Genomic DNA, 27,336 nt, shown 5'->3' on the forward strand with positions numbered 1-27,336 from the left:
CGCCCTGTAGCACTCACACCCATCGTAATGAAGTGCTTTGAGCGGCTGGTCCTGGCACACCTAAAAGACTCTCTACCATCCACATTGGACTCACATCAGTTTGCCTACCGTAGCAATAGGAGCACAGAGGATGCAGTTTCCATGGCACTGCACTCTGTGCTCACACATCTGGACAAAAAGAACACCTATGCACGCATGCTGTTTGTTGACTTCAGTTCAGCATTCAACACTGTCATCCCAACTAAGCTAATAGCCAAACTTGGAGACCTGGGCATCAACACCTCCATGTACAACTGGATTTTTGACTTTTTGACCAACAGACCCCAGAATGTTCGATCTGGCTCCACCTGCTCCACGTCCATTACACTCAACACTGGTGTACCACAGGGCTGTGTGCTAAGCCCGTTTCTCTACTCCCTCTTCACCTCCGACTGCAAGCCTGTGTACAGATCTAATTCCATCGTCAAGTTTGCGGACGACACTACGGTGATTGGTCTCATCAGCAACAACGATGAGACTGCCTATAGGGAGGAGATCAAGCACCTGGCCACATGGTGCACTGAAAATAACCAGCTCCTCAACACCACCAAAACGAAGGAGCTCATCGTGGACTTCAGAAAAGAGTCAAGAGGCACACATGACACCATCCACATCAATGGAATGGCTGTTGAGCGTGTCTCCAGTTTCAAGTTCTTGGGAATCCACATCTCGGCGGACATGTCCTGGACAACCAACACCTCCTGCCTGGTCAGGAAGGCTCACCAGCGCCTTTTCTTCCTGAGGACACTGAGGAAGAATCAGCTTTCCTCGACTATCCTGGTGAACTTCTATCGCTGTGCAATAGAAAGCATCCTGACCAACTGTGCTACAGTGTGGTATGGGAGCTGTTCTGTTGCAGAGCGCAAGGCACTGCAGTGGGTGGTGAAAACCGCCCAGCGCATCACTGGGACTCAACTACCTGCCATCGAGCACATCCAGAGGAAATGCTGTCTGCACCGAGCTCGCACCATCCTTAAGGACTCCTCTCACCCAGCCCACAGACTGTTTTCTCTACTGCCCTCCGGCAGGCGTTTCAGGTGCCTCCGGACCAGGACCAGCAGACTAAAGAACAGCTTTTTCCCCAGAGCTGTCTCTTTACTGAACTCTAACCCTCACTGATCCCACTCCCCTCATATACTGATAATCTCTCCTCTCCCTCCTCACACCTAACTCCATTTTGTTATTGGTTATTTGTTATTTGCAATGCTATAATGTTAATTTGCACTGCTGACTATTATCATAGTAACAACTGTTTACATATGCATCTTGCACTACTCACCTGACTAGAATATCAATTTGCACTGCCGACTGTTTATTTACAGTACCAATTGTTTACATATACATTGCAATACCGTACTTTAACTGTAATATGCAATTACTTTCCATTGCACTTTTACTCGGATAGCTTCTGTCCAACTTAATTTGCACTACTTTAAATCCATTGTTATAATGCTCATTTAGCCTTACTTATTACATATATCTATCTGAAAATCCTGTTTATAGTAATAACCATCTGCTCACATTCTGTATATTATCACATTCTATATATATCACATTAGTATACTAAGCTCACATTCTGTTTATAGTAATAGTCATCTGTATATATATTCATAGTACACATTCACCTGTAAACTCTGTTTATAGTAATAATCATCTGTATATTATGTTCATTGTACATATCTGTAAAAATTCTGTTTATAGTAATAGCCATCTGTATATTATATTCAGTACATATCTAGCTATATTTATTCAGTACATATCCATGTACTGCACTTACGGAACCATTGTATATCCTGCACTTGCTGCTATTGCACTTCTGGTTAGACCCAAACTGCATTTCGTTGTCTTGTACCTGTACTTGTGTAATGACAATAAAGTTGAATCTAATCTAATCTAATCTAGTGACTGACCAGGCTTTCAAATGCAGATTCTACTGTGGAAAATAGTATTAACTGGTGATCCTGGTTACCCAGGATATTGTTACAGTTAAACCTAGCTTCTGCAATCTTTCAAGGTTAGGAGCAATAATTATGGGTGTGCAGCACGGATAGACTCATAGAAGTCGCGCTATCATGATAGAATGCTACGTTAGCAAGTCACTGAATGTTAATTAGCTTACCTTAACTTAGAATCTTGCAGTCATAAACAGTGGATCAGATCTGAGACATTTTTCGTTTCTACATTCTGTTTATGTAATGTATTTGTGAGTGTAGCCTATACTTACTAGACACATGTGCTGGAAAAACATGTTGGCAATGTTAAAAAGGCGAAAGTTAACACTGTTGGTTATTCAAATATAATGAATCATTATTTGATTGGTAATATCCAAATAACAATATCTGGTAGGAGGGTTAAACTTGCTAGGCATAGAATAGACCACAAAATTAATCAACCATTTTGTATGCAGGAAAGACAGTATCAAACCACAACAGATTTACATTTTATTCATTTAGCAGACACTTTTTATCCAAATCGACTTACAATTGAGAACAATAGAAGCAGTAAACCTAGGATAACAATATGCAAGTTTTATGACCCTTCCCAGTTTAATCTAATGCACTTTTTTTTTTAGAATAGAATGGGGGGGGGGGGGGGGGATGACCAAACCTACGCCCATGAATAAATCACAATGACAATGTAAAGAAATAGTCCACCAAAAAATGAAAATTCTGTCATGATTTACTCACCCTCATTTCATGTAATTTCAACTCTGTATTTTTTCTTTTGTGGAACACAAAATAAATATATTTTGTAGAACACTGGGAACCAAATAACACTGGAGCCCATTGACTTCCATTGTATGAAAAAAATAACAGACATTTATCAAAATATTTTATGTTCCACAGAAGAAAGAAATGACACAGTTTTGGAACGACATGAGTAAATTATGACAACATTTTTATTTTTGGGTGAGCATGATTATGCAAAAGGATAGCTAAATGTTAAGGAGAAGATGTAAAGAAAATCTGTCCTGGATTAACTATGAGGAATTTTGTGCTGTGCAGTGACTTTAATGTGAAGTAGACTCAGTAGCGCCCTCTTTAGCTGGGCCTGATAAAGATTTTTCTTGACCCTCTAGTGCCTGAGTACCATACAGCAAAGCCGTAACCATGTCTTGAACATGTATTAACCATGTATTGGTATTTTTCATTTAAAATAATTAAATAATTACAGGATTAAAAGGGATTTAAGCAAATAAAAAACAAATAAGAACGGCAAAAAAGTTATATGTCTAATTATAAAGTAATCAACTATTTGCAAATACTGTTTTATTTTAAAATATGCACACATTCAAACATTTCTTGTCTTGTCACATTCAGTTATGAATTACATGAATCAAATAAATTATAGTATATTTTCAATTTAAAATGGCAAAATCTCATTATAAACAAGTTAAGTAGTTTGCATTACTAGATATTACTGTCGATCGTTTCTATCGTAAAACTGTTGTAATTAGCTAAACATTTATTTTGGATATCTTTCCACGCACACTTCCACCATTAAAACTAAAGCATCATGTTGGAATTCGCACTCATCTTCTGTGAGCAGTAAGGCCTGCCTTCTTTGATCTGATTGGTCATCTCAGTCATTTTGACATTGATGAGCGCTGTTAGACCGCTGAAGCAGATCAGCCTACAGATTTGACTTTTAAAACTTTTTGTCATCTTAACAACATTCAAAGCAGAGAGTAATGGAATGCAGCAGAGCAAGCATCAAGAATATCAAATGTTTTGGGACAATTTGGCCATTTATAATTATTGGGGGGGGGGGGTCTTCTCTCCTTCAATATCTATGGTGGTTACGGCCCTGCCATACAGAAATAGCCTACATTCTTAATAATAATAATAATAATAATAATAAAAGGATATTGTTACTATAATGTGATGACATAACTGTAAAGCAGAATAGCAGAAGAAACAAAGACAGTTATAATTTGATATTAACAGTCAGTTTATCAGACAAATCACTGAGGTAACCAGGCAAGTGAGCTCGCTGAGTCGCTGTTCACATGAACAGTTTGGGTAGCACTGTAATCTTATTTATAAACAGAAGGAAAATGTTTCATGATTACAAATGCCTCTAATTTTGCATGCACAAATTGTCACTGGTCTGTTTTTGGAAAGAATTAAATTGGATTTGAGGATATCATACTGTAGTAAAAATAAAGATATTGGAAAGTGTGTCCCCTCTAGGTCTTTTTATGTCAATAACTGATTCTGTATGAATTTGCTCCTGAGTTTGTCAAGGTTTCTTGCTTAGAACAGTAAGAGGAACGGATTGTTTTGTCATATGAGAGTGGAAATCTTAAGGAACTAACAAACCAAAGAAGGTTCAATCAAAACATTCTTAACTACAGTTTTAATACACACATTACAGCTACGCTGTTTTAACCCTCTGGGGTCCTTCATTTCAGGGTCACACTCAGGGTCTTCGGGACCAAATGGTCCGGAAGGGTTTGATTCATATTTATTAAAAGAAAATCTTTTTTTTTTTTTTTACTTGTTTTTTATAATATTTTTTCTTTTCTTTTTTGGTGTTTTGTGATAATTTAAGATTTATAATTAATATTTATGCAATAAATATGACCCATTTCCCCCCCATTGTATATAATAGAAAAGAAAAAAAGAAAAAATAAACATTTTTAATTTTTTTTAAAGCTGTATTTCATTTTAGAGTCAAGCCTAGACCTCATAAAAGCAATTTTTGAAATTAGATGGATGCCATCTGGTGGACAAACTGAGCATTTTAAAAATGCAAAACCCATATGTAATCTGAATTTATTCGTTTGTTTATGTATAAAAGTGTGTTTGTGTGTGTGTGTGTGTGTGTGTGTGTGTGTGTGTGTGTGTGTGTGTGTGTGTGTGTGTGTGTGTGTGTGTGTGTGTGTGTGTGTGTGTGTGTGTGTGTGTGTGTGTGTGTGTGTGTGTGTGTGTGTGTGTGGATGTGTCTGTTTTGCACTCTTGATGTTTTATAGATTCACCCCTTCACTGTTGTGTGCTTTTTTTCTGGATCGTGGCTGATTTGTAGATTGTACGCACAAAAAAACTCTGTATTGTCACATTTTTGCCAATTTCCCATTCATTTCCTATGGCGGGACCATTTGGTCCCGAAGGCCCTGAGTGTGACCATTTTTTTTACAACCACTTAGACTATTCAAATCCTGTCCCCAATTTTTTGGGGTGTTCATATACCAAGTACCAACAAAGTCACCAAATTTCGGACCATTCCGATGAAGCTATGATTTTACACATTTTTTTTATTTAAATTCTTCGGGACCATTTGGTCCGAAGAACCCCAGATGCGTCTGCTCAGAAGTATCGCAAAGGGAATACAGGACGTGTGCATACTAGACGGTGCTAATTCAGAAAGACACAGAACAGCAGTTTGCACTGTTGGAACTCATCTAAATACAGTAGACATGTGGTGGAGGAGCGTTCAAATACAGCAACAAGCATTCACACCAAATTATCTCATTCCAAGTCGTCTGAAGAATTGCAAAGGGAGACGCGTTTCTCCAGGTTTGACTTCAATAATTGTGTCTTCAAATCAATCATAATGTCTCAGGTTTTAATATGTGGACATCAGCTAAATTTGCAGTCATACGGGTTTATAATGAAATGAGAAAGAGTAAATGTTTTTTTGATGAACTATTCCATTAAAATTGTAAATGCAGTATGTGAGGATTTTAAAACGATAGTGTGAAACAACAACAAAAACACTACCTTTGGATGTTTAACTCTGGGGAGGCAGTGTTGTGCTTTAGCAAACACTGCTTGGGGGTAATCACATAAATATATGCGAGTGACACCAATTTCAAGAGACAGGAAGGGAAAAAACCAAAGGATTTTTAACAGCATGAAGTGCTTTAGTCTCATTTGGTTATAAGGGTCTCCTGTGATACACTTAACCAGCCTTGTTGTGCTTAACTCCACGCTGGTAAACAAATAACTACCATGTCATATTGATGTAGGTACAATGCTGCAGTTTACAGTTGGCCTGCTGCTCTGGATTTGCCTGTGTTACGCTAGGGCAGGGCTGAAGAAACTGTCACATCAAAGGTGGAGAGAGAAAAAGAAAGAGCGGGCGAGAGAAAAGAACAAAAGAAGGAAGGAGAAGGCGAGTTTAAAGGGAAAGAGAGATACAAAGAATGCTAATCACAGTGGTGCTTTATGATATCTGCCTCCCCCTACACAGAGATAACGCTGAGACAGCATCCTGAGACGCTTAAAGACAGCAAAGATTTCCCCAGAATTTACTTAGATGGGCACTATGAGGAAAAAAACAAAGAACAATCAAAGAGATGGGCATGAGCTATGGTTCCATGTGCATGCCCAAACTAACGGATGCAATATTGAGAGGATGTGAGGAAAATGACATTTCCTCATTTTCTGAAGAAAATATATGTGGTGCTTGCTCATGCAAAACTCACCAGTGTGATGCCAAGATGTTACTACGGTTTATATTGTTTGTTTGTTTTTAGCATGTTGCTAGTAGAGATGCGCGGATGGGCTATTATTTCATCCGCAACCGCATCACAAAACTCATCATCCGTCCGCCATCCATCCGCACCAACGTTTTTGACCAATTTTCCCGCCCAACATCCACTGATACAAGGCGCTGCTGATGACAGCCACGAGACTAGACACCGCCCGCGACCCGCCCGAACTTAATTAAAATATGTTTTTCCGTCACGTCATCCGCCCGATCCGCGGTTTATCCGCAGAGTCCGCGGCTATAACCGCCAAACGCGCATCTCTAATTGCTAGGTAGTTGCTAGGGTGTTCTGTGTGGTTGCAAGGTGGTTTCTTACTGGCCCAATTCAAAAGAGCCCAACTCGAGTGTCTACATTCTGGTCTCTAGATACGACTCAGCTCACTCCTTTAATGCATACCTATGGGATTTTTTTTCAACTGATTTATCACCTAAAAACCATAGTACAATTATCTTCGACAAGCCATCCAGTGTGAGGTATAATTCATGCCTGCAGCACAAATGGTGTAAAATATGTTTTGAAACATTATCTCTACACATCAAAAAATCATAACGAAGCTTATGTTAGCAAAATCAATGTAAATAAATGGCATCCATGTAATCAACATACAGAAGATACATCTCTCACTCCTTTCCATAAAAAATAGCTTAAAGCGGCACTATGCAGTTTTTTTAGCTTAACTGAACAGCTTCGGAATTATTGGAATGGTTGCATGACTCTTTTCGGGTTGAATGGTGGCTGTCTCGCCTAGGGGGGTCACGATTCTCCAAATCCTCGATTTGATTACATTTTCGATTCTAAGGTCACAGTTCGATTCGATTCTCGATTTTTACTTCTTTTTTTTTTAAGCACAGGTTGCTGTTGCTCCTAAAAAGCTGTCATTGCAATCTCACATATCTCTGTCATTATCAATGAAGCTGACTGCACAATGCATCTTTCATAATATATAGTCTACACTTTGTTTGTTATAATTAGAGGATTTGCCAGCTTACAGAATTCAGCACTGAACAAAAAGTCCGTTTTGAGCGGTGAGGAGAGTCTATCTTAAATGCTTCTGATTGGCCATTGCGTTCAAGAAATCAACACACATGTCTGTGATTGGCTAAATCGCTCAACGTTGCAAACATGTTATTAATAGAAACTCTGGCCTGTAAATCGTTTTTTATTTTGTTTCAGTTGTTCTTGTTGCTTTTCTGCAACAGATAAATAAAAATGTATTCGTTTTTATATGTTTTATTCATAGATATTTCTAGTTTGCAGGAGTCCCGCGAATCGTTTTATTCTCACGCACACACAGAGTGAGTGCATTACCGCCCGCGCTCGCACGGCACTCGGCCATCAAATCTAGTCCCGCGCCGCACTCTATTGCATTGCGATTGCACGTCTCAAGCGCCCGGCCCGAGGATAGTGACGGGAAATGGTCGGGCCAAGTTCGGGCTCGGGCATAGAATCTAAGTTAGAGAACTCACAGCCTTTCAACACGTGTGTTTTTTTTCCGCGCCGTGAGGAGTCGTTCATGAACGATCCGTTAATTGTCTCTGTCACGCGACAAATGAACAAAAGACTTGGAAGGTCAAGTAATTATTAATGTTCCCTGTAAATCATTTTTGACTGCATTATAATTATTTCTTTATTCAGAATATGATCAAGATTGCGTAGGTGGATGTGTTCGGGGAATTTGCCTGTTAAAAGTATAACATTTAAAGCCCCTGAAATGACTAGAAAAAAGATTAGTTAATTTTGATGAACGAGATTGAACAATAGAGTCAGTAAAACGATCCGAACTTTTCATCACGGGCGCGACTTGGGGGCGTGGCAGCATCGACGATTCCATTTTTTATTTCGAGTTTTGAAATTGTGAATTAATTTCGATCGATTTCGATTTAAAATCGAAATCGTGACGCCCTTAGTCTCGCTGCAAAAATAAGAGATTCTGTCATCCTTTACTCACCCTAATGTTGTTCCAAAACTATGACTTTCTTTCTTATGTGTAACAAGAAAGAAGATTAGAGAAATATCTGTTTGTTTGTTTTCGTATATGAAATGGAAGTCGATGGGCTCCAATGTTGTTCAAAATATTCCACTTTTGTATTCCACAGGCAAAAGAAATTCATCAATTTGGATTGACACAAGGGTGAGAGAATGTTGACAGAATTTTAACTTTTGGGTGGATTATCCCTCATAATCATATACCTCAAACTATCTTTACAAACTGCTTTATTGTCACACTGAGAATAAAGAATCAGGCATTGTGACATCTAAATATTCTGGAAATACATCTATTTTTTAAAGATGATTGATGTTCATAACATTCTTCCTTATAAAAGGTTAGCAGCAGGTGCATGGTTGTGTGTGTGGTGGATAGAGAGACAGAAGGAGACAGACAGGTGGAGGCAGCTCAGACAGACAGTGGTGGGGGGCATGTCTCACTGCACACAGTACCAGCTGCAGACTAAATCACATGTGATTGACCCACTACAGACCTTCACGAACAGAAGAAGGACTTTTCCAGCTTTCGTAAGCACACCCGCACTATTCATGGTCACAGGAAGGACTGAGAAAGACCCGCCATTACATAAAAATGTAACTACTAGCAATATGACATTCATACTCTCTTCCCAAATATTAATGTAACTCATAAGAATTTATGAAAAAGAGATGAATAAAAAAATTTGTAAATGTATATATATATATATATATATATATATATATATATATATATATATTAGGGGTGTAACGATACATGTATTCGTATTGAACCGTTCGGTACGAGGCTTTCGGTTCGGTATTCGGTACGCATTCGAACGAACCGAACAATTCGTTGGACCATATTTCCTGCTGACCAAAATCCACCATCACAACGTTGCGCAACATCAAATGGCAAACGTAATGAAAGCAGAACGAAACTGCGCTACTCATTATTTGGTGCTTCACGGATCGTTTATCAGTTCGGACCATCAACATCAGTGCAGCGTGAGCCGATCTTGATCAAGCGACACTGTTACACAGCGCTGAGAGATCCGATAAACAAAGCATTTGAATTCGCCACTGAAGTAATAACATCGCTGCGAGATCTAGTGAGAAGCATTAAAATGTCTCCGTTATTAACGGATCGAACAGCGCTGACGTGGAAACCAGGAGAAACGTTGTTCCATGAATGAACTAGTTATAAGTCCACATATCAGCAACATTCACCATGGATTTACTGTAGTAACACTCACTGTAACCATGCAAGTTTGGCAGAAATAGTCAAATGCTTTCAAGTACATCATCACACATCTTTTTCCAGCACTTCAAAACTCAAATATTATCATATTTAAATGTTATTTTTAATGTGATGACCAAAACATTATTTGTTCATCCTTCAAAGATTACCCCCATTTATAAAACTAAGAGTTTCAAGATGTAGGAAAACTCACACTTATTTAAAAATAATTGTTCTTTTAATAAATAGGAAATTTCTCTGGCATTTTTCTTTTAGCTGTATTGTATCGAACCGAACCGAACCAAACCGTGACACCACTGTATGGTATCGAACCGAACATTTTGTGAACCGTTACACCACTAATATATATATATATATATATATGTATATATATACACTATATATTAGTGCTCATCTAACATAATATGTTATAATATATATATATATGTGTGTATACTGTGTGTGTATATATATATATATACACTGTATATAAATATATATATATACACTGTATATACACACATACATAAAAACTTGAAAGATTTGACAGCACTTATGTATACTACATATATATATATATATATATATATATATATATATACACACACACACACACATATACACATACACACATATATATACATACATATACATATATATATATATATATATATATATATATATATATATATATATATATATCACCTCTATAAATAACAATATAATTGTTAAAACCGTAACATTGTGGAACATGGCGTAAATGAATTAAACGTGTCAAACCGGAGAGTAATTTAGTCATTACAGGCGAACTGACATCAAGCTCAGTAATTTACACAGTGCAAGAAGAAGCACCACCTTACACTCAAGACTAAAGGAGGCGCTGTGCACTTTCAGTCAGGACTAATTGAGTGTATGCAAGATTCATCAGACTTTTTAATGAGACTTAGCATAGAGAGAGATTAAAAGCTAGTCTCCAGTGGTGGTCTTCCATTCCATTGAGCATTCTAATTGGACGCAACACATAACGTCCAAACAGCGTGTTGAACCATGTCTTGCAGTGAAGAATCTCTGTCATATTTATCACTTATCCGGATAAGCATCAGAGCACTGAACTTTCATAGTGGATAAATGCAGAAGCACAAAATGACAATAAATACCACAAAACTATCTAATTTTGGGGCAGTTGAATACAGATGTTTCTGCACCCTTCCTGGTTCGCTACATGCTTTTAGCGAAACTTGAATACAAGGTTAGAGTTATACAGTTTGCTATAAAAGAACTGTTCAACCTTCCACCAACTAAATTTATAAATTGAATTTGCCACAGGGCATTTTAGTAAGCAGTCACTTCACAACAATGTTTATTTTTTCATGGCCGTGGGACATAAAATGTCCTGTGGAGTAAAAAGGGTAAAAATTGCTCTCAGAGATGCAATCAAAAAGATAACCTCTCTGTTTTGAACAAAAGATTTTAAATAAATGAAAGATGTACTTGTTTTTACCGGCTTGACGGAGACCTTTCATGTCTGGAGCCTTTTCTCAGATTTTTTCTGAAGTCAGACAAAGACATTTACAAACAGCTCAACCACTGCATATTATTAGAATTGTGCCATTCATATATCAACATGGATGGCTTGAAATTGCATAAAGGTGCAGCATCAAAAGAATAAATATGCCAACAGTTGGTCAATTTCAATATCTGACCTATAGTGAGTCTTAATCAACTTTTATTGTAAAATACCTATGCCAGCCTAAAGTAATTTGCAATTTTACAATGTTGTTGTGACCCCAGTGAAATCCTAGGAAAAAGCTAAAATATACAACTATCAGACTGTATAATATACATTTATCTAAGACTTTGGTAACAACTGACACCATTGACTGGGCATTTGAAATGAACAGTCTGTTTCAGAATCTTAAATCGAAATGGTACCTTACAAACCAAAGCAAGACATTGAGCCAATGTTGGAAAAACTTTACTTGAAAATACTGAGATATTTAGGTTTTCTTATTAACTACTGTGTTACTATTGATTCTTTACTCAATTTTGCCCTATGAGCAAAGAAATATTTTATGATTGATCCCAGAAATTTGTTTTGGATGACAATCATGGCAAAAATTGAGCGAGAACCCAAAATAAAACTTTTCTTGTGCTTACTAGTGCTAACACATTTATAAAAGTCAAAAAAAAAAAAAAGCATGATAATGTTCAATGATAATGGATCAATGCAACATGACAGACTATCTCTGTAATAATCTAGTCAAACCAATACGCTGTAAATAATAGCATTTTGCTTGAGAGTCAAGAAAGTCAAATTTAAACAGTATATCAGGACTGTTTCTTGTTTAATTTTTTTGAATGGGGCGCTGACCAAACATGAAATCACAAGACTGAGGTCCACACTAGTCCTCCAAATGCAGGAAGAAAAAAAAATTGCACCTCTCTTTTGGCAAACTGATATTGCCATTATTATCAACGTTCATTCGCCACACATTCGACAAACCGAAAGGACACTGAAAATACGCTTGAGGAATTTTTTTTAAACTACTGTCTTCTCTGATTTCTGTTACTACACTGCCACAAGGCACAATGTCTTAGTTCATGGTCTGTAGATGCTTTTCCATACTCTGGGGATATATTCCTATTGTCTGTATGTCACGACCTTAAAGTCAGAGTTAAAATGGAGACGAATGTAGCATCTCTGCCTCGTATGATGGGAGGCTATGCTCAAAAGCTATGCTCAACGTGTCCTTTTTGTGACCACAACTAAATAACCAACACTAAGCTAACCATGATTTCTCCTGAGCACACAAGCTACATGTGAAAGAGCCATAGGAGGGTGGGCACGCTAACACTCAGCTTCACAGAGCCCCTGGTGAGCCCTCAAGGCTGTGAAAATGCTCACTGAAGATTTTGTGAATCTAGCTGCAATGGGAAATTAATGAGGTAAATCTCAGGGGGTGCTCCGTCAAAAGTAACTCAGGCAACAATGCAACAGGCAGAAGGACTCAAAAAATGTTGTCTAACCAGCTGTGAGCACTGGTAGTCATCTTAAACAGCAAATGCATAAAGACACCTTATTTTAATGTTTTCGATTCTCCACGTGTAATTGTAAAGTGAAATCATGGTTAAGCTTAACCTACAAGCCTTGTAAGAAACAGCTTTCCAAAAAAGTTAAACCTAGGTGTGTAAAGGGAGGCCATGAGCTGTTCGCCATCTGTAATAAGATGGCCGTCACAGGTGCACGTTAGCCAAGAAGTTGCAGGGCTAATTCATCACTCTCAGTTTCTCCTGGCAACAGCTACATCTTTTACTCACTACTTATTTGTGCAAGATTCCCCTCTGGACATCTCTGACAGGTACCATGATATACAGAATGCCAAATCGCCACCTCTATAATAGTTTTATCAGACTGTAGCTCATCTATTGGAAAATTTAAGATTTTTTTTTTTTATTTCCACATGCAGCCAAAAATGTACACACAATACACACACAAATATTTTCTGGCTCTAAAAATTAGTATTTCACACCCAGGCTGTGACTATACGTTAACACAATTAACTCTATGATATGTGACTGTCCTGAACTGACTGTCAATTTAGTAGAAATTGAGAAATTATTTATAATTTTCTGATAATATAAATGTATTCTCTATATAAATAAAATTGCTATATAAAAGTGCTGTATGATTAAAATGTATTATTGTTGTTGTTGTTATTATAAATACTTACATTTATAATAATAAATATTTAAGTCATGTCATTTTCTTTTTCATTTCATTTTTCACCTGAACAGGTCTCTATTACTGAGGGGGTGACAGGAATCGAATCTAATTTAATTTTAATCTTACCTAAACTAAATATTGTGTCAATTGTATTTCCATTCAAATAAGCTGTCATTGGATGTTGTTTACTGATGATGTGATTTAGTTGGGGGGGGGGGGGGGGTTCTGCAACAGTTGGGCACCTGCTGCTTTACTTGCATTCATGAAATGTGCTAATAATTCAACATCAACAACACATCTCAAGGGTATAGCAAAGACTGGGAAAGAGATTGCCAAATATCAGAATATTTCAAGCAACATATCTAGCTTAGTATAAAAATCATATCTAGCTCTGATATAGGCTATGTGGCCTTAAATACAGGAGAAAATACTGAGAATTATTTTGAAAGTATGACGTACATAGGTTCGAATTGAATGCGTGGTGTTATTACTGACTTAACAATTTGTGTTAAAAAAATAATAACAGATTTGCAGACTGATGGAAATAAAACTGTCTGTCAAAGAAATCTGTCAAGACACAACACAAGTCTATGCAAACTCTATAAGCTAGTCTCGTCGAGATAAACAGCAGCTCAATGCCGTAGGTCGCTGGTCGTCAAAGCTGAATGTGAAAATGAAATGTGGGCGTATTATCTCAAGACATTAGAAATAGCATAGACTTTTTATGTGCACAATTATGTTTTGTGTACGGAACTTCCCACACCTTGTCGTCGTAGTCTGCGTTTCCTGAGGCCGAAGATTCGCACTTTGGAGAAGATGTCGACCAGGTTCCCATTGCAAAGCCCTTTATTCTTATTGGGGCTTTTTCTCCTCCTGTTGGTGGATGGTCGGTCTATATGCTGCTCCCGTGCCTGTCTCTTCTGGCGGATCAAACCGCTGGCAATCGCAGCTGCCATGTCTCAAAAACAGGGCTGTTGAACTCCTTACACACAAAGCCCAGACAACAACAAACCGCCCGATCTGTCTGAATTATTGTCCCATTTTTGCGACTGTTTGTGTGCTCTGCCCTCTGAAATGCACGGATGATGATCAGAGATATCCACACATCACGAACGGCGAAATAAGACACTGAATTAGCATAATGAATACAAAGGTGAAGTGTTACTTAACTGTCCGTATTTCACATGTTCTCCGATTTTCATTTCGAAGTCACGCAGGTTACTTTTCATTCCTGATTTCACAATGGTTTTCGGAATATGATTCTGACATGAGTTGCCTGGCTGCTCCAAAACATAGAATATGAAAATATATTCACGTCACGCTTGAGAGTCTCTCCGATCCGTCACTTTCCTTCCTTTGTTTTTGACCCGGTCCTGATGAAATTCAGCACCCTGGCCAGCGACGTCCACTCCCGGAGTCTTAACAAACAAAACGTTTTTCGTTCTGAGCTGTCAAACGGAGAAACGCGACCACCTTCGTCTCCCAGGTGGAGCCCTGCGACTACACATATTCATGTCTCACATATTCACCAAGTTTAGCAGATATCCACGCCGGTTCTGTTCAAACGTTCACTCATCTTGAGAATAACCGACGGCGCAACGACGGTGACTTGAAGTTTGAACGAAGGTGTTGATAAGGGATCTCCTCAGACGATCACTCCCCATTCAGTCCCATGTTCTAGGTCGCGTGGTTATTCAATAGCGATGTGCGTTTGTTCCTTTTCTAAAGCAGCATGTCTTGAGAGAGAAGAAATGTAAGTAACACTGAGCGCCTCCGGTGAGATTGACGTCTACCCGGTGTGACGGGAACGAACAAATAAATCAACTCAAATTAAAAAGTCTTTGACTGAAGCGGGTGTACACAAATGTGCAGCATAAGTGCAAACGTTAGCCATGAAAGAAAACGTATACAAGAAATGCTCCTCTTCATCCTCCAACTCGGTCTCCAACCGTTTGGAGCGACTGAGGCGCACGCGCTTCCCGCCTCAGTCTCATAGATCAACGGCATCAACAAGTCTTAACGACCACGCGCTGCCCGCCTCAGCCTCACGGATCATCAACAAGTCTTAACGACAAACTCCTCCTTTGCCATCATTTCAAAGACGAGAAAATCCAACCCTTCACTTAATGACCGTATGTATGTGCACGGAAGCATTGTTTTCTGTGTGCACGAGCTGATAATAAGATTCAAACCCGCCGATGACATAAAACAAAAATTAAATTCTGATATAGGCTATATCATCTGATCGCCTGATCGTCTGATATAATGTATTGTTTATATAAGCTATAAGCTGTTGACATATGCGCCAAAAATATTTAATTATAATTGTATTCCGATGCCATATTATATCTAAATAACAACTCTCAGACGTAAAAAAACATGTATTTTTCACTGAATTGCTTGTATTAGGAACTGTCAAGCACAATTTATTTTGTTTATGAGACAGAAAGCCTGAGAATATGAATGCATGAGAAATTAATTTCACTCAAGCCCACCGACACGCACGAGTGCAAAACGAACCAGGACTACAACATACCTCTGAGGTGCTATTGAGACTCCCTGTGCTTTAGACAAACACACCTATGTAATGCATTGTACGGATGAGTGTCTGTGTTTCTATACGCCTAAATATCTGTCGTCTGTTTCTTTAATCATATGGTAATGAGTGTTGCGATAAGGGCTGGGGTGCCAATTTAATATCATGCCCCAATAACACGCAGTATTTTCTCATTTAGATTAATATCACCAGTGAAACACAATCACAGAGAATGAATTTAAAAAAGAAAAGAAAAAGAAAAACTCAAGAGGGCCATCTGCTGTTTGTCGCTGCAATGAAATATTCAGTCTTTCATCCCCTTGATGTTTTTAACCCCTTTTACCAGACTGACAATGTAACTCTGGAATGGTATTTCCACACCGGTCACTGCTTGAGCAGATTACAGAGAAAATATTAAAAAAAATATGGAAGATGCATTTAAATATAATAATATACACATTCATAGACATTCACAAAAGTCTTATTGCATTAAAATGGGGAAAAAAGCTGACCTTATAAGCATACAAATCATATGTGCTCAGAAATACCAGACTGATAAAACAATGAGAGCTTAAACTGTCTGCATCATTGCCGGTGAAGCAGCCACTGCAGTTTGAGCAGCCGCCAGCAGCGGACACTGTCAGCTTAAATATGACTCCATTTATTTACAATAGCACAGATAGATCACTAGGTTTCATGAATAACCCATTAACATAAACACATCTGTACTTCATGGACATTCAAATGTAAATATATTTGTAAATATATAAATCCAAATGCCTTATTTAATGTATTACATTAACAGATGATATAAAGCATTATATAATGCAATAATTTTGGCTAATAGCTTATACATTCAAGTTATGCAGCTGTTATAAATTTATATAGTAAACGCAAAAAAAATGCAAGCAACATGACATACAAAATAGAGGATTTATAGTCTGACAACATGACTTTGTGCACAGAAAAAGAACAAAAGATTATGTTTAAAAAAAAGTCTGTAATCAACGCGACTGCGGGAAACTATAAGAAAAAGGAATTAAAGAGCATGCCCGTGGCATTTTCTTAGTTCTTCTATTCTGAGTCTCATGAATACAGAATTGGATCTTTTACCTTTTCCTCTCCAATTTCATCTTTAGTGTATGGCAGGAAACTTTACGCTTCAGAAGCGTTTACTCAAAATAAAAGGAGGCAATCAGATGGCAAATGGACCTCACAGCAAACCCCATGACAAAAAGAGACCAAATAGGGAACAAGCATTTAAATTCTGAATCAACTTACACGCATGAGAGATTACTATACTTCAAAAAAGAAGAAGAAAGAAAAAAAAAGAAAAGAAAGACAACTGCATTGTCATGAATATGAGATTGTGCACATACCTACATGCTTTCTCCTTCTGAACGTATGAGACTCCATAGTGAACCCATTTGCACATTCAACCCGAGGTAACAGCGCATTTCTCTGCCTGGCTGTCAATGGCCTGGCCCCATTTATAGGGTCTATACTCACAGATAACATTATTAAGATCTGCCCCAAACAATTGCCGTTCAGCCGGCTGAGATCACCTCCTTCAGAGGCAAATTCTTTAATAACAATGTTCCACTCTGAACTTTTAATTATGATGAGCTGAAGTGTTCTGTATTTTGCTCAATTTTACCTAGAGTTTAATGTAGAGGCGCCCATGCGAACAGCACAGCTCAAAGATCATAAGAGAACAGATGTGTAATTCAAGAGAAGCACTTTTGATGTAGAACTAATTAACTGCTATACAAATGTGAGCCAACTCCAGCCTCCCACGCTGTCCTCCACCTGGTCTTTTATGAACATTAGCTGGCAAGATGAATGAAACATAGTCATTCTAGGAAATGCCATACGATACAATACCACATGAAATCAAAGAGAATGGACAGCTAGTCTTTTTTTTTTTTTAAACATGAGATGACTGCAATTTCTGTTCTATACAAATGTGCAGTGCTCTGAAGCTGTCCAAATAATAAAAGGGAAAGAGAGATGGATGAGAGATAGAGGTGGAAGGGAATAAGAACTTCAAATTCACCAAAGCCCGGTGGAGCAACGAGACCAGGAGAATTAAATCTTACTTCAAGAAATGTCACAGCAGACAGAGACACTAAATAAACAAGTCGATTCTTTGTATCACTATGGACGCCTTTAGGGTCGTCTGGCTTTTATAAGCTGTCGTGATGACAGCAGTTGTAAATTGGACTTAACGTCATACGTGCTGAGACGAGAGGAAAACAGGAGATTTAGTGCTTTGTTGAAATCAAATTGTTTCACACTGTTGGGGTGGGAGAGGGAGTTTAATTTAATTGAGGAGAAAGTAATGATTTTTGGTTAGTGTTGTTGACATCGGGGTTTAATCGGCTAGGTGAAATGTTACCGTTCTGAAAAGCTGAAGACACTGAGGCTCTAAGACTTTGAATGTGGAAGTGAATGTAGTGTTTTGAACAGAAATCTCATCATCGTCTACTTGAACTTCAATGGCTTTAGCTAATATAACAGACTTGATTTGGGAGTAACAAATCAAAGGATTAAAAGGAAAATGAGAAATGAGTTTTATGTTTAAGTGGCGGAGATTTACTCTCTCATTTTGGGGGAATTACTGGAGGAGATATCAAACGTAAGAGAAAAAAGAATTTTCAATGTTGATACAACGAAAAATCTAGACAGCAATACCGAGTCTTATAAACAACATTAAAGCAATATGACTGTAATTCTGGTTATATTGATTGGCAGTTTCAGCATTAAAGATATATACAATATAGTATTAAACCAAAATGGCTATCAAAAAGTCATATTCTCAGCACATCTACAATAGCAGCAAAGTGTCTTTTTGTTATAGACCCAGATAAAAAATAAATACTTATAATTGACAATATAAGGTCTAAACACCATGTGTATATATTCATATTAGCATATTTCCCATATTATGTTATATGCAATATGTCTATTATGTGCAAATGTTCTGTTCCCATGGAATGAACTACAACATTTTGCATAATATGCAGTACACAAGCAGAGGACACTGCGTGGGATTCTGTATCCCATAATGCAATGCACTTAAATTCACCTTCCATTTTTAATAACGTTTTATTGAGTTATTTAATCAGACTGCTAAAAGTGAAGTTATGTTTACACAGAATTGCATTAAAAATGCAATACACTCAAATTCACCTTCCATTTTTGAAAAGTTTTTACTGAGTTATTTAATCAGACTGCTAAAAGTGAAGTTAAGTTTACACAGAATTGCATTAAAACTGCAAAATAGCCATATTTTCTTTCCGAGATGTTAACTGGACATGACCTGCTAATTTAAATGTAGAAAGAGAAGATCATGTGTTAAATTTGTTAGATGTATTGAACAATGTTAGATGTATATAAACAATGTATTGTTGTTAAAAATAAAACATGTATTGGTGCATATTGTTTCTATATTTTTAATCTGTGCATATTCTTCTATAATAAATTGTATGCAGTAGGCTACACTGTAAAATATGCAACAAGCTCTATCTTGCCTGCTTTGCAAAGAATACATCATACATGATTCTTTCACTTTAAGTAAAAAAAAAGCAACTCAAAAACTGATTTGCATAGGCTGTATGTGCATGCTATGTTATTCTGCGTTTTGAAAAAATAAATGTGACGAGTCTCTAAATCAAGCTCAAAGCTTATAAGACGAGCACCTGTGTTAAATCAAATTGTAGATTAATGAGACAAGAACAAAAAGAATCCAGCAAATCAATAAAAGTCTGTTTGAGCTTGAGGGTTTTGCCGTTAAGCTTGACATTTAAATATCAACAACAGATCTCATTACAGAGGTGGGAAGGTCAGTAATGTAGTAAAATGAGAAGGGACACTTCCCTGTAAACAACCATACATCTCCTTCAAACTACAGACATTTTATCAGGGGCCAAAAAAACGAATAAGCCTAACAATGAGCAATCAAAATACATTATTGCATATTAATTCTATTATATTAGAGTAACTGGTTCTGGCACTGTTGAGATCAAAATATAAGGCTTGTATTATTTATTGTTATGTGTGATTTTATTGTTGTGACTGTTTTGTTTTGTGTTACAGTGCCTGTTTTTATTGTTATTATTTTATTTTAATTGCACTTTTGTCGCCTTTTCCCTTTATTAAATGTGCTACATTAATAATATAAAATAAAATTATTTTACATTAACTGTTATTTTTTACATTTTATTAATAATTATTGGTGCTTCATAATTGCTCATACTTCTGGTTTAACATACTATGACAACTTCAGAGGTATGCTGTTACGTTTCTTAGTGATTGGACATACAATCTAAATAATAAACACTGTAGTAACCACTAAAGCAGCTTTACAACTGTACAGCAATTGCCACAACCCTGGTAATGACAAAGACCCAAAGAGTTTTGCATGGCGAAGCACCACACATATTTATTTACTTATAAAATCTACAAATTTAGCTTTCTTCTATTACTGGCACATGGCACCAGTCTAAAATCTTCAGTATGTGTGAACTATGGGAATTTTGTCTTACTTCACAACACGTTTGTATGTGTAAAGTGGTATTGTGATTTCCTAATGTCATTTTTAGTTGTGTTTTCTCACTGAACGAAAAGAATAAGAGGAAATCTGAGAGTGGTAAAAGGTTACATGACATTACTGAAATTGTGTGTGGTGTGTGTGTGTGTGGGGGGGGGGGGGGGGGGGGTGTCATATTGGTTTTTAGTCACTGTTGAAATGTGTTCCATATTGTACTGAGAAGAGCAGTGCTCAGTGATATACACAGCTTCAGTTTTGGCTCATCACTGACGTCTGAACACTGAGAGCAGAGTGAATTTCTCTGTGAGAGAGTGTAGTCTAAATGACAGAGAAGAACACAACGCATCACACGCCGTTACTCCCACCAGGGGGGTGGGAAATGCCGGGATAAGCTCCAAAGAGATGGATATAGACAGAGCTGCTCCCTGAACAAGAGTTAAAAATTCAGCTCACATCTCTGCGTGTCCTTTGATCCGGTTTTTAAGTATGCAACATTCAAAAGTGTCTTGTCAGCATTGGAGCAAAAAAAAAAAAGCTCATCCGAGAAAGCCTGGGCAGAGAATGTGAATTTAAATGAGTTGATTCACTGCCTGGAAAGCCCTCTTTTTTCTGGTCTGTGAGAGAGAAGAGGGAAGGACTCTGCAAAGTAATCTCCCAGTGGAAACTCAAGGGACCTCCAAGCATACAAAAATGGGCCAAAAGCGTATAGCCTTGAGAAACCCCTGGAATGATAATTATGTTCAGTTCAGTTGAAGTTAAAACATTGCTATGAAGATCCACAGTATATCAAATGCTCTCATTTCAGTTTTAGGGAACATCGGGGTCCAGTGCACAGTCACCGTTAGCTGACATCAGGGTTTCCTACCTGTTTTTGCAGCAGGTAGATGCTCATTATAGAAATACATATAAATCATAAATGATACAGACATCACTGAATATAATGATAACTTGCAGTTTAATAAGTGATTCATTAGCTCTGGTTGATTAAATGAAGTGAAGGATTCATTCAAGTAAATTGTCTCCCTTTAGTCTTAACTGCTCTTTAAAAGACCCAGCTCATAAGTAGCATTCGTTCATGAATGAGACTACACTAATCATACTGTATGTTTTTGATTCACAAAAAGAACTGGATCATAAGTAATTTGTTTATGAATAGGTTTAGACTACTCACGTAGTTTTACAAAATGGACCAAAAGTAATTTGTTCATGAATCAGACTATTTGTTTGTGAATCGGACTACAATGCTCATGCTGTATGTTTCTGATTCACAAAAAGAACCAGATAATAAAAGTCATTTGTTTATGAATTAGTTTACACTACTCACGCTGTGTTTTTCATTTTACAAAACGGATCATAAGTCATTTGTTCATGAATCAGACTATTTGTTTGTGAATCGGACTACACTGCTCATGCTGTATTTTTTTGATTCACAAAAACAACCAGATCATAAGAGTCAAATTGTACAGCATGTTGTGTTTGAGTGCAGAAGACGTTTCTTATTATTTGACAGTACTCTGCCATGGAGGATTGACTTAACTGCTGAAAAGAAGTGCAGAAATAACCCTGGCTGACATTAAGGGTCATGTTATGTTGAACCACCATTTCCCCATCATTCTCTCTGATCCACACCAAATGCATTTCATCTCAAACTGGAGCCCAAGGGAGAAATGTAGCCTACCTACAGTCTGCAGTGACATTTGAGCTGTTCAAACATGATGATAGACTCTCCGTAAGAGTGTGAGAGAGTGAGAAAGCCCTAAAGGAGATGTTGGCACACAGGGAACGTCCCCTCAGTATATCGTCCACAGTGTATATGCTCCCACACACCACATGCTGTGGCCTGTTTCTTACACTGGCCTGAACCAAATAACATCAAGTAAGATGTTAAAATCCTACCAAAGGCCTGCAGGGCACCGACACAAACCCCTACATACAAAACACACACACATTATTTAAAATGGGAAGTCTGGTAAACGTGAGAAAGAGAGACTGCGACAAAATAAGCATGAAAGCTGGAGGGAGAGAGATGCATCACTACCCCCAACAATTCATAAGATAAATGGGATTTCTATTAGGTACATCCATTGAATGCTAATACCAAGCAAGCTGCTTAGTCTAATGCCCATCCCTAATCTGAACCTTTTTCTCTGGACTGCCTGTTTCAGCAGTTACATGGAAAATCCCTGTTGGTCAACTTGTATAGCTCAGTGGATTTTTTCCCCCACTCGTGTTCGCTTCATGACGGACGATTTTTTTACCAAAGCTTGCTCCCAAGGATTTGTTCTCTTGGCTGAAATGGAATGCATAATGAATTCACACACTGACAACATACATTTGTTATAGTGATATGTCAGCTATTTTGAATGACAGGAGTAGATTACAATGTATTAGAAATGTGTTAGAGTCAATATTTCTCTGAGGAAGGTTTATAATTCTCTCATGAACAGTCCTTGATCCATTTGTCAATGTGTTCCCATGCAGAGCAGCATAGTAACTCTAAACGCACATACACGCACAGGCCTTATCAGAGCTGAAATCCTTTCAACTGACCTGGAACCAGCTTGAAATATTAATATGGTCTTAATTAAATCACAATGTTGTAATTTTATACCTAAGTGAAACTCATTTAAAATGAGCAAAACCACAGATCAATAGGAACTGTACCTTTTGTTGCAGACTTAAATATCGCTTCCCATGAAAACTGATCTGGAATGCCAAACAATGATAAAGCTTAAGCTACGTCAACAAAACCTAGCGCAGGCTGTGAGTGTCACCGTACCATTGGAGTCGGGTTGTGTTAAAGCAATACTTTGTGTGAGAAAGAGAAGAGTGAACATTCTTTTTTTGTGTTCCACAGAAGAAAGTCATACGGGTTCGGAACAACATAAGGGTGAAAAAATTATTATAGAATTTGGTTAACTATTTATTTAATACAGCAGTAATCAACCTTTAATTTCACTTTACACACTTTAGGTTATACTTTACTTCAAATGTCAACTTTATACATTTTACTAACTAGGCTTTTAGTAATTTTGCTACTACATTTCAACTCTCAGAGTATTAGACTGTTAGGTCAGGGTAAGGGTTAAGCTGTTATACTTGCAAAGTTACTTATATTTAGTAGAATGTCTAAAGTGGACTATCGAAATAAAATGTTACCACACTTTAAAATAAATTTAATTAGGAATATTAACGAACATTACTATGTTATGTAATACCTAATGTTAAACACATCAGTTAGAAAGTTATAAATAAATTAATAATAGTTAGAAATGGCATTAAAAACACTTTGACACTTTAAAATAAGGTTTAATTTGTTAATATTATTGAACATAATGTAACATGAATTAACAATTTTTTTAAAGCATTTATTACTCTTTGATAATTATATTATCAAAGATTAATAAATGCTGCACATTTTTAGTTCATGTTAGCTATTGCATTAACTGATGTTAACAAATACCTTATTGTAAAGTGTTTCCGACAATTCTACAGTATGTTTTATATATCCTCTTCACAGCACCCCTGGTTAAAAGCCCCTACTTTAATACAGCAGTTTTTTGTTGTTGTTGTTGTTGTTGTTGTTGTTGTTGTTGTTGTTGTTGTTGTTGTTGTTGTTGTTGTTGTTGTTGTTGTTGTTTTAAACAGAAAAAAGTAATTCAGTGACATGAACAGTAGTCTTACATGTCACTTACATCTTAGAAGTCACAAGTTAATCACAAACATTTCCTCAATCTTGCTTCACAGTATCTGTGCTAATGGTGCATAATCCTATAGTTACACCATTTAAACAATACATTACAATATTATCTAAGTCTCCAATTATCTTGGCCTCAATAGTAAGAAAGTTTTAATGCTTTTTCATGCCTGCAGAGGAACCTTAAGTCCTGCAGAGCCTTGAAAAACTGCTGACCAGGTGCTAAAAGCCAAGGGAAGGTCAGCTGCAGAGAACACAGAGACAAAGACCAGCCCTGGACCCTTCTCATCGGCCAGGAAAAGAGATTAGCTGTCTAGCGTCTGGCCCACAGCAGGCAGAAGTGCACTTAATACTGTTAGCGATCGTAGCAGGTGTGAACTGAGATACTAACTGTGGAAGTGTTGACTGTGTACGTACCTCCAGAAAGCGTGCGATAACCTCGCCACACACTGCTCAACACACTGCTTGTTTACAGTGTGTGTACAACCACTGCAAACACAAACCAAACATTATGCACCCATGATAAACTCTCTCTGACATATTTACAGCAAACAGATTCTCCCTTGAAGGAAAACACACATTTAAATGTCATTCCCATAACAGACACAGTGCAACACTGGATATCCGAATCAGCACTGATCCATATCCCACAATCCCCACTTCCCCGGAGAGAGAGAGAGAGAGAGAGAGAGAGAGAGAGAGAGAGAGAGAGAGAGAGAGAGAGAGAGAGAGAGAGAGAGAGAGAGAGAGAGAGAGAGAGAGAGAGAGAGAGAGAGAGAGAGAGAGAGAGAGAGAGAGAGAGAGAGAGAGAGAGAGAGAGAATAGCTATGCAGAGATTGTTTATTTGCCCATGGCTATATTATAATGAGAATTAAAATAAGTAAAAGTTACTCGTTTTTTCAACATGGTTTGTACTGGGATAGCTCACCCAATAATGCTGGTGCTCTGTTTTGCACACCATGAATAAGGACGGGACCTTTCCAGCTTAAAAGAAAAAAAAGCACCATAAAAGTGGTCCATATGACTTGTGCACTGTATTCCAAGTCTTCTGAAATCATACAAAAGATGTTTGGCTCACTGAGTCATCAATCTGATTTGTGAACCATTCTGAATTGTGAAAGAACAAACTGTTTCATGGAAAATATCTATTCACAAATCAGACATTGCTACTTCATCATGCGATCTCATAAATATATCTAGAAGAGGGCTTTTGCCAAGATTTTTATATAACTTATATTTCAGTCTTCTCCACATAACAAAGTTTTCAAACAGCTTCAGAAGATGTTTCGTCTAGTAATCAAAGGTGTAAGTAATCAATCGGACCTGTGAGAGCAGACACAAGACCAATGTAAAAGCAATGACACAAATTATATAAAGGGTTTATGTGATTAGGGGCTTAATCACCTGCAATTAATGATTTATAGTTCTTACAGTACGATCAGCTAAATTGTAAATTGCTGAAATCCAATTCCAATTCCAAATCCAATTTATTTATTGATCCCCATATATATATATATATATATATATATATATATATATATATATATATATATATATATATATATATATATAAAGAAAGTTACTAACATTTGTGTAAAGCAATACTGAAAAGGTAGGATATTAGAAGACAAATTCAGTTGAAAAGTCCTTGTTGGGAAATGGGAGCCCCACACACCCCCACAAAAAAAGATCAATTTAAATAGCAAGAAAAATAACAGCACTCAGATGTGAACAGTAAGTGCTAGAAAATGTTTGTTTTCATTGATGAATGTTTGTTTTATGCTATGCTGTTATCAAACCACAAGAGGGGGGTCAAGAGCGCAGCAGAGAACAGCTCAGTGATATCATTTAGAAATCAGACACAAACTGCAAAGTGTGGCTAAACAATCCCTCATGACAGCCATTATCCGTTACGTCATTTAGTAATGACTCTTTCAGCTGAATTGTGAATATAATACAACACCCACCATAACATCCTGAACAGAATCTTTAGCCGCTTGACATAGGCTCCATGATGAGGTCCTCCTAGCTAAACCAATAACGCAACTTGTCTAGAAATGCTATTTCTGTAGTTTATGTGTCTTATTTACTAATGTGGTGCAACATGAAAATGACCATACTAGAGAATAAAAAAGGCAGGATAAGAACACAGATATCAAAATAAGAAAGGGCCTTTATGTACACGTTTCAGACAGCAAAGTTGCCCTCAAGTGGTCAGATTGGGCTACTTCAAGATTGGAGTCAGAGGAGGGGGAGATCACTGCAGAGACTACAAATAGTTCCTCACTGATTTAACCATAGCACAAAACACAGCCACGGCACTGACCTGTGAACAAATTTAGCGACAATTTAAACACACATGCTCTTTGCAAATAAACAAAAGAGAAGTCAGGTATTCGTGCATTTTAAATGTCATCAAAAGCAACAAACACGAGCACTTTCAGGAACACGAAACATCTGGTACGTTGCTGGATGACATGCTTCCTGTGAACTGCTGCAGGCGCCATTACTCACATTCAAAATCATTATGGCTGTGTCCTGGCCGACAGAGCGTTGTGCAGTGAAATGCAGATTGATCTATTGTCCTGTCCTCACCCTGCTATGACATCATCAGCAAGAAGATCTTTTGGTGCATGTCGTTAGGAAGTGTATTATTTCACTTCCAAGAGTTACATAATACAGACGGCTCTCTGTAGTTTCTCACTGCTCTGAACCCCACAGCATGGATTACAGCCCGAAGCCAAAAGCGATCCGATAGGAGTGCAAGTGTGTGAGTGAGTGTGTGTGTGTGTGTGTGTGTGTGTGTGTGTGTGTGCGCGCGCGTGTGTGTGTGTGTGTGTGTGCGTGTGCGTGTGTGTGTGTGTGTTGGCCCAAATTATACATACTGTGCAACACTCTCACACATAGGCCTACCGTAAGAGATTTAAATGCTTTATATGAAGGTGAGAAGGACGGCTTGCACCCACTGCAAGTTGGGAATTCAGAGAACTATCTGTTAATCGTGTCATTCATTAAACACATCAGCATTTTTAATTGATCTGTCAACAGCCACTGCATGTTTAATCCACCTTCCAATCATGTAGTTAATGG

General features: G+C 37.5%; 1 protein-coding gene across 3 annotated transcripts in view; it reads right to left on the minus strand.

Moving 5' to 3' along the window:
- fgf14 (fibroblast growth factor 14) overlaps window positions 1-27,336 on the minus strand; it is a 181,843-nt gene that overhangs the window by 78,680 nt on the left and 75,827 nt on the right. Inside the window, exon 1 of one of the 3 annotated variants that reach the window (XM_077216057.1) lies at window positions 14,225-15,518. The exons of the other annotated variants lie outside the window; for them this stretch is intronic. Coding sequence (XP_077072172.1) covers window positions 14,225-14,417 — 193 coding nt within the window. The 5' untranslated portion in view covers window positions 14,418-15,518. Of the gene's footprint in view, window positions 1-14,224; window positions 15,519-27,336 lie in introns of those variants that run through there. 3 annotated transcript variants of the gene reach the window in all.

The sequence above is a fragment of the Siphateles boraxobius genome, unplaced genomic scaffold (assembly GCF_051911475.1).
Source record: "Siphateles boraxobius isolate OS27281-9 unplaced genomic scaffold, OSU_SipBor_1 7, whole genome shotgun sequence".
Classification (NCBI taxonomy): domain Eukaryota; kingdom Metazoa; phylum Chordata; class Actinopteri; order Cypriniformes; family Leuciscidae; genus Siphateles; species Siphateles boraxobius.